Source organism: Podarcis raffonei, chromosome 4 (genome assembly GCF_027172205.1).
Source record: "Podarcis raffonei isolate rPodRaf1 chromosome 4, rPodRaf1.pri, whole genome shotgun sequence".
NCBI classification, from domain to species: domain Eukaryota; kingdom Metazoa; phylum Chordata; class Lepidosauria; order Squamata; family Lacertidae; genus Podarcis; species Podarcis raffonei.
The window spans coordinates 60,724,789-60,737,511 of record NC_070605.1 but is presented as its reverse complement, the minus strand read 5'-3'; the positions used below and the strand labels follow the sequence as shown (position 1 = coordinate 60,737,511).

At 41.6% G+C, this 12,723-nt stretch overlaps 1 protein-coding gene across 3 annotated transcripts in view; it reads left to right on the top strand.

Annotated features, from left to right (window-relative positions):
- LANCL3 (LanC like family member 3) overlaps positions 1 to 12,723 on the top strand; it is a 186,058-nt gene that overhangs the window by 31,544 nt on the left and 141,791 nt on the right. For 2 of the 3 annotated variants that reach the window (XR_008330235.1, XR_008330236.1), the window contains exon 5: positions 6,026 to 7,121. Coding sequence is in view for 1 of the 3 variants with exons in the window: in XM_053386945.1 (XP_053242920.1) it covers positions 6,026 to 6,185 (160 nt within the window). In the remaining 2 variants the exon portion in view is untranslated. Of the gene's footprint in view, positions 1 to 6,025; positions 7,129 to 12,723 lie in introns of those variants that run through there. The other variant, XM_053386945.1, reaches the window with a different exon arrangement.

Here is a 12,723-nt window from a genome sequence, read left to right as displayed (position 1 = left end):
AATTGCAAAAAAACAAAAACCCTAAAAACAAATTACACATTTGCTGGTTCATCGTGGGTGGGGATGTGTGTGTTACTTTGCTTTTGTATTATAGAGATATGAGTAGTAAAGGTTTTGGGACTTCCGGGTTGGCGCCTCAAGGCAATGGCGGAGTTCCTCCAATCGGGAGGAATTTGCTCCGTGGAAATCAGGGTCTGACCACCACAGCGAAGGCGGAGACCCACTGAAATCACAGGCGGGAGAAGCTTGTGAACCTGGGATTCGGCTGGCACCTTTTGCGCCTCCCCTACTCGCGAGGAAACCCTGATTTGGGGATCCGGAGCGAAGTGGGGTGAGCGGCGCGGTGCTTTGAATTGACTGCTTCTTTCATGGAGTGAAGCCACATCGCTGTTGCCAGAGAGCGCTGACTTTTTCCTGTGGACAATTTGACTTTAAACAACTACCCGTGAGTAGAACAGAAAATTGGATCTTTAAATTTATTAATTTGGCATCGAAACGGGAAGGTTTTAAACAGGAAGTCCGCCTTCCTCTTTTGTAAACAGATTGAAGCAAAGACGTTGCAAGTTAAAGCCTTGGAAAGTCTTTTGTAAAGGATTAAATCTCCATCGGTTAAAACTATTAAACCCCCCTTGGAAGCAGGAGAAGAGGGGGGAAATTTTGGACCTAGCGAGCCTGCAGGAGAGAGTGAAAAATCAAATTACCACTGCTCTGAACCTGGAAACGGGCTGCCAGTAAGATTGACGTCTTGGGAGAGTTCATTGTGAACAGAAAGTATGTTGACAGATGGCTAAATAAGAGAAATACATTGTTTCCATGGTCCCCTTCTGCGTTTAAAAAGGAGGAAAAGTAACTGAAAATTGAAACTAACTTTATAATTTAAATTGTGTTTGAAAGGATTGATACAAGTGGAGACTGTTTCCCTCTAGAGGGAGCTTTTGAAACTGTTACAAGAGTGGAGCTGGGGTTTTTCCAGCTGCAAGATAAGAACTGTGAGAATCAGAGATTGACCTTGGATTTTAAGAATGTTGACAGAAGGAGCCTTAGTGACTGTATTATGTAAGATAAGCTATTCGTTGGAACAGCTCCACAAGAAGATGAATGTTATGACTACTAAGCTTGAGAACTTGGGACAAAAAGTGATTAATTTGGGACAAAAAGTGATCATCAATACAGAAATTGTTCAGGACTTGACACAGGAACCTACTTTGACAGGACAAACTGGGGAGAAAACGAAGGAGAAAGTTGTTGTTGTCGAACCTAAAGTAATACAAGTGGGAGCCCCAGCCTTACAGAGGCAAATCGAGGACTATAAGTGGAGGCCTTTTATGAATGAATATAGAAAAAGTCAGAATTTGAAAATTGGAGCCCTGCTTGGACTGGAGAAGGAAGGTTGGATAGACTCTTTCATGCAGGGATTTACTGACCTTTGGGCCCTGAATCTGGGTCAGGAGGTGATTGGAGTTGTGGGGGCCTTTGGATCTGGAGGAGCCTTGAAACATGATTTGAGATATTGTATGGACCTTGGTTCTAGCTGTGGAGAGTTGGCTGGTCTGTCGAGAGGGAATGGGGGCATGGTTGGGTCGGGGGCCCCCCGAGACCTGCTCTTCAGCATCTTCAGCATCAAAGAATATGAAGAAAAACTGCAGAAGGGACTTGGAAAAGATTTAAGAGCCTCGGAAAGAAGACCTCCAGGTTGATGAACTATATGGAATGGACGGAAATGACTGGCAGAATCCGAGACCAGGGAAAAGAGATGGTGGAAGAAGATTGGGAAAGTTTAAAGTTTATATATAGAAATATTGTAAAATTAATGAGTGTTAGAAAATTGTTGGAATGAAACTTTATGGCTTTAGCAGAAATGTTATAAGGAATTAAGTATAAATAAGTACTTTAGTCCCCTTCATGGATCACTGCCTTGCCGTGGCGAAGGGGCTTGAAGAACTCAGAGAAGCTATGAACTACGCCGAGCAGGGCACACAAGATGAACAGGTCATAGTGGAGAGTTTTGACCAAACGTGACCCACCTGGAGGAGGAACCGGCAAGCCACTCCAGTATCCTTGCCAAGAAAACTCCATGGACAAAGACAACAGGCATATAAAAGTTATGACGCTGGAAGATGAGCCCCTCAGGTCGGAAGGCGTCCAACATGCTACTGGGGAAGAGCGGAGGGCAAGTACAAGTAGATCCAGAGCTGATGAAGCGGCTGGGCCAAAGCCGAAAGGACGCTCAGTTGCGGATATGCCTGGAAGCGAAAGGAAAGTCCAATGCTGTAAAGAAAAATATTGCATAGGAACCTGGAATGTAAGAACCATGAACCTAGGTAAGTTGGAGGTGGTCAAAAATGAGATGGCAAGAATAAATATTGACATCCTGGGCATCAGTGAACTAAAATGGACGGGAATGGGCGAATTCAGTTCGGATGACCAGCACATCTACTACTGTGGGCAAGAAACCCGTAAAAGAAATGGAGTGGCCCTCATAGTCAACAAAAGAGTGGCGAAAGCTGTACAGGGATGCAATCTCAAAAATGATAGAATGATCTCGATACGAATCCAAGGCAGACCTTTTAACATCACAGTAATCCAAGTTTATGCACCAACCACTGGTGCTGAAGAAACTGAAATAGACCAATTCTATGAAGACTTACAAGACCTTATAGAAGTGACACCAAAGAAGGATGTTCTTCTCATTATAGGGGATTGGAATGCTAAAGTAGGGAATCAAGAGATAAAAGGAACAACTGGCAAGTTTGGCCTTGGAGATCAAAACGAAGCAGGGCAAAGGCTAATAGAGTTCTGTCAAGAGAACAAGCTGGTCATCACAAACACGCTTTTCCAACAACACAAGAGACGACTCTACACATGGACATCACCAGATGGGCAGTATCGAAATCAGATTGATTATATTCTCTGCAGCCAAAGATGGAGAAGCTCTATACAGTCAGCAAAAACAAGACCTGGAGCTGACTGTGGCTCAGATCATCAGCTTCTTATAGCAAAATTCAAGCTTAAACTGAAGAAAGTAGGAAAAACCACTGGGCCGGTAAGATACAATCTAAGTCAAATCCCTTATGAATACACAGTGGAAGTGAGGAACAGGTTTAAGGATTTAGATTTGCTGGACAGAGTGCCTGAAGAACTATGGATGGAGGCTCGTAACATTGTACAGGAGGCAGCAACGAAAACCATCCCAATGAAAAGGAAATGCAAGAAAGCAAAGTGGCTGTCCAACGAGGCCTTACAAATAGCGGAGGAGAGAAGGCAAGCAAAATGCGAGGGAGATAGTGAAAGATACAGGAAATTGAATGCAGATTTCCAAAGAATAGCAAGGAGAGACAAGAAGGCCTTCTTAAACGAGCAGTGCAAACAAATAGAGGAAAACAACAGAATGGGAAGAACCAGAGATCTGTTCAAGAAAATTGGAGATATGAAAGGAACATTTCGTACAAAGATTACCATAATAAAGGACAAAAGTGGTAAGGACCTAACAGAAGCAGAAGACATCAAGAAGAGGTGGCAAGAATACACAGAGGAATTATACCAGAAAGATATGGATGTCTCGTACACCCCAGGTAGTGTGGTTGCTGACCTTGAGCCAGACATCCTGGAAAGTGAAGTCAAATGGGCCTTAGAAAGCACTGCAAATAACAAGGCCAGTGGAAGTGATGGTATTCCAGCTGAACTATTTAAAATTTTAAAAGATGATGCTGTTAAGGTGCTACACTCAATATGCCAGCAAATTTGGAAAACTCAGCAGTGGCCAGAAGATTGGAGAAGATCAGTCTACATCCCAATCCCAAAGAAGGGCAGTGCCAAAGAATGCTCCAACTACCGCACAATTGCACTCATTTCACACGCTAGCAAGGTTATGCTTAAAATTCTACAAGGAAGGCTCAAACAGTATGTGGATCGAGAACTCCCAGAAGTGCAAGCTGGATTTAGAAGAGGCAGAGGAACCAGAGACCAAATTGCAAACATGCGCTGGATTATGGAGAAAGCTAGAGAGTTCCAGAAAGACATCTACTTCTGCTTCATTGACTATGCAAAAGCCTTTGACTGTGTCGACCACAGCAAACTATGGCAAGTTCTTAAAGAAATGGGAGTGCCTGATCACCTCATCTGTCTCCTGAGAAATCTCTATGTGGGACAAGAAGCTACAGTTAGAACTGGATATGGAACAACTGATTGGTTCAAAATTGGGAAAGGCGTACGACAAGGCTGTATTTTGTCTCCCTGCTTATTTAACTTATATGCAGAATTCATCATGCGAAAGGCTGGGCTGGATGAATCCCAAGCTGGAATTAAGATTGCCGGAAGAAATATCAACAACCTCAGATATGCAGATGACACAACCTTGATGGCAGAAAGTGAGGAGGAATTAAAGAACCTTTTAATGAGGGTGAAAGAGGAGAGTGCAAAATATGGTCTGAAGCTCAACATCAAAAAAACGAAGATCATGGCCACTGGTCCCATCACCTCCTGGCAAATAGAAGGGGAAGAAATGGTGGCAGTGAGAGATTTTACTTTCTTGGGCTCACTGCAGATGGTGACAGCAGCCACGAAATTAAAAGACGCCTGCTTCTTGGGAGAAGGGCAATGACAGGCCTAGACAGCATCTTGAGAAGTAGAGACGTCACCTTGCCAACAAAGGTCCGTATAGTTAAAGCCATGGTTTTCCCAGTAGTGATGTATGGAAGTGAGAGCTGGACCATAAAGAAGGCTGATCGCCGAAGAATTGATGCTTTTGAATTATGGTGCTGGAGGAGACTCTTGAGAGTCCCATGGACTGCAAGAAGATCAAATGCATCCATTCTTAATGAAATCAGCCCTGAGTGCTCACTGGAAGGACAGATCGTGAAGCTGAGGCTCCAGTACTTTGGCCACCTCATGAGAAGAGAAGACTCCCTGGAGAAGACACTGATGCTGGGAAAGATGGAGGGCACAAGGAGAAGGGGGCGACAGAGGATGAGATGGTTGGATAGTGTTTTCGAGGTTACCAGCATGAGTTTGACCAAACTGCGGGAGGTAGTGGAGGACAGAGGTGCCTGGCGTGCTCTGGTCCATGGGGTCACGAAGAGTCGGACACGACTAAACGACTAAACAACAACAACAAGTACTTTAGTGTTAATGGAAACTAAGGTTAAAAATAAGTTAAGATATTCATAATGATAAAAATAGAGAAAGATGGAAAGGAATTGCTGAAACAAGTAACAGAAGTGGAATACAAAAAGGGAGGTATGAGGAGGTCGATGAAATAAGGGAATGAAAGAGTAATGAAATGGTATGGTATATGTTTTTAAATTGTTGTTGTTTTGTTTTGTTTTGTTTAGTATGTTAAGGTTGTGTTTTGTATTGCTTATATATTGTATTGTATTGTTTCTTCTTTTTTTCTTTTTTCTTCTTTGTTCTATTTTGTCTTTTTCTCTCGCCTTTTTTCTTCTTTTTTCTTTTCTTGTAAGTCTTAAAAGTAATAAAGATTATTTTTTTAAAAAAAGAGTAGTAAAGGTTTTGGTAGAAACTGCAACCTGAGGTTTTTTCCCGTGGGAACCAAGACACCACTATCCTTAATGGAGTTTTGTGATTCCCCCCTCCCGCCCAGATCTATGGAGCTCAAGTTGGGATCCAGAAGGTCACCTAGTCCAACTTCCACATTGCAACATGTGGTCCCCCATCCAATTTGAAACCATACCAAGACATAGCTTAGCTTTGTGAATGTGCTAGCAGTTATATTGCTGCCATACTCTTTCATTGAAGTTAGTGGGTTCTGGTGGGCTGAGGAGTTTGCAACAATGCAGCAGTGCCAGTGTTCGCTCCATGTGTGAGGTCTGGGGTGGTTTAAAAATGGTCTGGATGCAGCCGACCACACAGCCAGGAAATGAATCTGTCCATAACACATAAGAACATATTTGATTAAATCTGGTTCCAAACTGAGGACAATTTTGAATCCGGCTTGAAATAGCAACATGTTGACGTTACTGTACAGAGTAACTCTCTCTTTTTTGTCTTGGTTTCTTCTTTCCCTTAGGTTTGCTGAATTCTTGTTTACTGAAGAATTTAAGGCTGGATCCCGGGAACTGGAAAGTGTTTACAGTCTGTATGAAGGTTTCTCAGGGACAGTTTGCTTCCTGGTTGACTTGCTACAGCCTAACCAAGCTGAATTCCCCCTCTTCAGTGTCTTTGTGTAAAATGGAACATGTTCCACTGCCGGGACAGGATAAAGGCACTGTTTCAGTTCACTATCAAGGAAAGCGATTTTAGAATATGTCCATTTCTGCATTGCCACTAATGAGATAGCCTTAACGTTGCAGGGTGCGGGGTGGGGAGAGCAGGTTTAACACACACACACACATATATATTCTGGGGCTTGGGAAGGGAAGCATGTGGTTTATAAATAATAGGTAGCATTTTTATTCAAAGGTTAGAAAAGGGTCTGGCATTTTTACAAAACTGAAAAGGAATCAAAATTCAGATGAATTATGGGAAGTTAAATGAAGTTCACGAAAACTGACAGCGTTCTGTCTTCCACAAGGTAGATTGGTTAAAGGACAAAATGCAAATTTGGATTTCAGAGAAGTGCAAGTGGGGGAGAAATGTGAACAATGCATTATTTAAAAGCACACGAAAAGTATATTTTTATGGTACATTGGCACATTATTTTGGGGAAGGCAGGCAATAAGAAAAGTAAAACTGTCAAACATGTTTGACATATTCCAGAAATTCATATTAGGGCAATGTCTTTATTAGGCCAACCAAAATGCCACAAAAGAGCATGCCGGGTTTTGAGCTCCCCAGAATTCTTCATGAGGTTAGGTGGCAACAACCTGGGAGAAAGCCGCCCAGCAAGAGTCTTAAGATGGAGTGTAGGAGGTAGCAGACATTCAAATAAAGCCCATTTTACGTACCTTGCAGGAATCAAGCTCCATTGTAGCCTCCTGGCAAGGACTAACTCATAATGGCAAAGTGCCCTTAAGAGATGGGAACTCTGCCATTGTTGGCTGGGGATGAAAGGTGCTAGTCCATCAACACCTGCAGGGCCAGAGGTTCCCCACCTCAATTCTAGGTCACTGTTTCCCAGTGTAGGCAGGTGAAATTGTTGCCTTTGCTTACCTCTTTGGCAACAGGTTTTCTCCCCTCATTCTAATCCTCAGCTATAGTAAAATTGCAAAATCCTGCAACAGAGATGGGTGCTTCTTATTGCACGGGTCCTCATAGGATAAGAAAATAATCTTTGCTGATGAGCTACATTTGGTTTCATAAAATATATTAAACAATATCCCCTTGGGTTGAATCTAAGGCTCCCTGTGGGTGATGTTCTGCTCTCAGGATGCTAAGGGAGTGAAGTAGAACTGGTGCAAATTGTGCCCCGCCCCCATCGCCACCATTGGCGGTATACAAATTAATTAATAATAAAACAACTATATATTGTACAGTTTTTTCAGGAATGGGTAACATCTACCTAAAATTGCAAAAACAGACTGAAACAACGCAAGATCTTGTAGGAATCCAAGCCTACACATTTGTTTAGAAGTCCCTTGTGTTCAGTAGGACTCGCTGTCAAGAAAGTGTGTTTAGGATTTCAGCCCAGGTTAAATTCTTAAATGTACTAGGTTGCTTCTCTGTGTAGTTAAATAGAAGTTTAAGTAATATAATGTGTTTTAATTATGCTTTCTTAAAGAAAATGGGTTATTAGTCTTTGCCATATATTGTGTGCCTATTTGTGATGTATAATTCCTGCATCCTGGTGTGTTAATCATCCCCTTAGGCGCTATGGCCATTTGTGACTCATGAGGAACAATCTTCAGATCATAGTAAAGCCAGCTATTTTAACTAAATGTAGAATTCTTGAGTAAAAGTATGAAATATTGTACAAGCATTTTTTATTAGAGCTGAGCTATTGTTTTAGTACCAAATATGTACATGTTAGTAAATACCTATTGCTTTTCTACAGATTTAAAATTTGCTAGGAATACTGTGGTCCTAGCTTTGCTTATAATGTCCTCCCCTGACACTTTGTTTTTAAATGTTACAAATATTCTGTGGGGGCTGGGAAAGCAGCTTCTCCCCCTTGATCTCTCTGCATTTTGATGTTGTGCCATGTAACTTATTTCAGGGAGAAGTGCCACTGTCCGCCTCTTTACATAATATCATTTCAGTACTAGTCTGTGTATGAACTCTTATTCCTCAGCCAAGGCAAACAGCCACCACTATACTATATTATATTCAAATTGTTGACTGGAGGAGAAAATAGAATTTACAGGGAATGTGTCCAGTCCAGCAGCTTATCTCCTAAGGCAATCCCACGTGGTCAAGTAAAGGAGGCCCAAGTGCACATTAAAAAAATATAGATGACGAAGCTGTAAAATCATTTTATGGATTTGTCTTTATTAAAAAGGAAGGCTCTTAGCAGAATTACATATTATGCTTCCACTTCTTACTTTCTGAAGTCAGCCATACCTTGGATCTCGAACACCTTGGCACCCAAACAAATCGGCTCCCGAATGATCAAAACCTGGAAGTGAGTGTTCCAGTTTTTGAATGTTCTTTTGGAAGCCGAACATCCAATGGGGCTTCTGCAGCTTCCGACTGGCTGCAGGAGCTTCCTGTAGCCAATCAGAAGCCGCGCTTTGGTTTTCGAACGTTTTGGAAGTCAAACGGACTTGTGGAACAGATTGCATTCAACTTCCAAGGTACAACTGTATTGCCCCAGGTGTATTCAGTAGAGTGTGAGCTTCCCACCTCTGTGACATGAATATAGAAAGCATACCATAGTCAGGATCTGTTGGGTATACAGAAAATAAAATTTCAGCAAAGAAATACATAAGTCTAGCAAATATAACAAGTCCACAATATAATGGGAAGCTAAGCCAACAAATACACAAGGAGCTACACAAAATCCTGTCTCAGTCTGATATCGCAGCCCTTGACGCTGACTTGCTCTTGCAACAATACAATTGGCTAAGTAGCTACCAACGCGAAGGTAATTTCAAGGCAAGAAACTTACAGTGCAATCCCGTGCACATTTCCTCAGGAGCAAGTTCCAGTGAGTTCAGTGGGACTTATTCCCAACCCAAGTAAGTATGCATAGGATCACAGCCTTAAAGCGCAATCCTTAGAGTGTTTTCTCAGAAGTGAATCTCTCAAAGTTTAATGTGTTTAAGATCGCGGCCTTAGAAAATAACCAAAAAAAGTCTTATACTGCTGAGAGAAAATCATACATACTGCAAAGCCATAAGCCAGCAATACTCAGGGCCCATGAAACAATACAGCATTTTTAGGGATGTGGCTAGGCGTATTCCAACAAAACAGCACAAATCTTGTTTCATCATACAACTATTTATTCCCCATATACTGCACTTAAAGAGTTGAATTGCCTTGAATATCAACTTCAATTATAGCAGGATTTTATCATAATTTGTGTGTACTGATGAATAATTTCTGTTCATACAGACTTTGCTAGTAGTCCCTCGTGCTATCAATTTGTATATATACTTAAGTGCATATTTTCAGTGAACAATATTGTGATAAAAAAATATTCTTGTGTTTACAAACTGTAGATAACATAGCTATGTTATTTGAAGAGAGCTGTTATTATACTTCTGGATGAAGTTTATCAAAGTTATTATTGCTTTTAGGTCTCTGTGCATGCTCCTCACATTTTGGCATGTTTTGAAAATTGTAGTTTTCACATGTTAACCCTGATAGTAGTTGGTTATCAGTTAAGTTTAACTAAAGCAATATGGTATAGCAGACCATGATATTTAATATTTATTTTACAAAGCAGAGTGCTGCTTGCTGATCAAAAATATTTATAATGTAGTACGGTTATATAGTGATAGACCAAAAATATTTTCTATACAATATTTGTATAATATATACAGTGGGGATAATATTCTTAAATCCCTCAGTTACATGTAGAAAGAAACTAATCTCAACCATTACATTCTGTGTTAATCCTTGTTGCCATTTCCCTGATGGAGGGAAAAGAATACAGTGATAGTGGGCTTGAGCCTCTATTTGGGGCTATTTTTGGCAGGAGCTTAGAAATACAAACAAAGACTTCCACAAAATCACTTAGGCCTCATCTGCACTACACATAGTGGTTAAGAGCGGTAGACTCGTAATCTGGGGAACCGGGTTCACATCCCTGCTCCTCCACATGCAGCTGCTGGGTGACCTTGGGCTAGTCACACTTCTCTGAAGTCTCTCAGCCTCACTCACCTCACAGTGTTTGTTGTGGGGGAGGAAGGGAAAGGAGATTGTTAGCCGCTTTGAGACTCCTTAGGGTAGGATATCAAATCCAACCTCTTCTTCTTCTTCTACTGCAGTATCATACCACTTTAAACCATCACGGTTTCCCCCAAACTACAGTTCCCAGGATTCTTTAGGGGAAAGCCATGACAGTGAAAGTGGTATAATGCTGTTTTAAATATGTAGTGCAGAGGGGGTCTTCAATCCTAAAAGGTGATGTGTCAGGGAACACTTACTTGGAATTAAGCACATCACTGTGAAGATGAAGATGATTACATTTATACAGCTTCCTATCAATGAATATTCCCTGACTAGAGAAAACCATGCCACATCTAATGCATTGCCTTTGAGGATGATTTTGTCATTTCTTTGTTTTAGAACGCCCATCATCCAAATAGGATGACAAGGGGTTCATAATACAACAATAAAATAACAGAATAACTTAAGAATAACCACTGGATACAAAAAAATACAAAAGTAACTAAAATCAGAGGATTGCAGCTCCCCACATGAGTACTGCAGACCACAGAACCAGCGCACACAATGACCCTGACCATACCTCAGTATCAACCAAAAGCCTGGGTGAATAAGTAGTGACTTCAGTTAGTGACAAAATAAGGGTGATCAATGCACCTGTAGAGGGAAGGAATTCAATAAACAGACGTCGCAGCATTATCACTATAAATGTTGGCATTGACTGAAGTAGATTCAAGCTCAAAATGTTAGTAAAGACCAGAGGTCTGCTCGCAAATGTCCATTAACAAGTTCATGTGCTGGCAAGGCCACAGGCTGGTGGCAATGCGCATGAAGTAGTCTTAAAGTAATGTGTATATCTGAGAACCAGCAAAGTGCAAGAAGAAATGTTTTCGTGTTGCTGATATGTACCCTTTATTAGTAACCTCTGTCCATTTCTTTCAGCACATGGTAGTCATTTCATTAGTATTGAAAACCCTCTGCTTTGATACCTGCTCAGTGCCATATATCGTCTCTTTACCAAACAAACTTCATTTATTCTTGTAGAATCGCACCTTAAATAAAAGTCCATGCCATGTTTTAAACACTGTGATATTTCAAAGCGTGTCTCTTGTACTCGTTTTGTATTGTACACTGGAGGGATAGTTAAAATAGGGTTGTTGTTTTTTAGCTTTTAAAAGCAGTGATCAGAATATTGGCTTAGCAATGAGAGAAGAACTCCATGTATCCATGCTATTTATATTTAACCTATGTGATATTTTGCCTTAATTCAAATAAAGTATAACTGTATTGTGGCTATTTTGTATTTATTGGAACAACGGGCCAGTACAGATACAATGCTAAACTGTGGTTTGGAAGAGGGATGGGGGCACCTCTCTCCCTCCAGATGTTGTTGGACTCAAACTCTCATCAGCTCTAGCCAGCAAGGTCAGAGAAGAGGGATGGTGAGATTTGTATAACACCAGCTGCTCCAGGGAATGAATTTTTAGACACTTTGGAAGCCACAGTGACCTGTCTGCAAGCCACTTTGTGGATAAAGTAATCCACCAACAGCGTGAGGCAGGCAGAAATGCTGTCAGCAGGGTGTCATGCAGTGAAATTTTTTGTAGGAGAACAGTTGGGACCAGAGGCACCAGCTTGGGAAGGTGATGTGGGGTGGGGGGGTGATGTCCTATGTGTGAGCATTGCACCTCCCTCCCTAAGCTGGGCAGAAGCTTCCCAGGCTTTGGGAAGGAAGCACCAGGCCTTAATGCTTTAATACTCTTAATTTACCAGGAACATTTAAGGGACTAGGCTACCTATTTCCCCCTAGTCCACTGACCATATGCCACTGGTGACAATGGGGCATGCACACCTGTGCAGCTTACAGTTCCATACACTTCAAACAATTCTCAGAGTGGGAGGAAATGGATTTCCAGTGACACTGATGGGTGATGATATCCAGACATCCCTTGTGCAATGGACTCCTGCTTGCACAAATGGATCTTCTGCTTCTCCCAGAACCTGCTGTACCCCCTAAAATCTCTTCCAGGGGGTTGGGACTCCTCCAGAGCAGATTGAGAGCTTGGGGAGCTTGCAGGGGGGGGGTGAAGTAGGAGAGTCCTGCTGTTTCCACTCTGGCACAATGTTGAATCTCACCCAAGGTAGGTGCTTGTGGAATGTCAACTACATTTCTCTTTTTCTTTACAAAAAATGTTTTTAAAAATCAGCTGTTCTATACCTAAAAAACAAAACCTGTCTTTTGTGGTTTGAGTGTTTGCTTTTCTTTTGTAAGTCTGTATGTGTGGTTGAACTATTTGTTCTGGCGTGGGAGGTGATTATATACAGGGCTCCTGATTGGTGTCATTTCTTTGTATTAAAAAGTCGAAACTAAATGATTACCTTTGGCCTACCTTTGTACTACAGCTTGAGCTGTCAGGCCACTATAAGAAGGTAATTCCTTGGCACAGAAAGCTCCACCCAAACGCTGGTCATAAAGTTCAAATACAAGCTGTGAGGAAA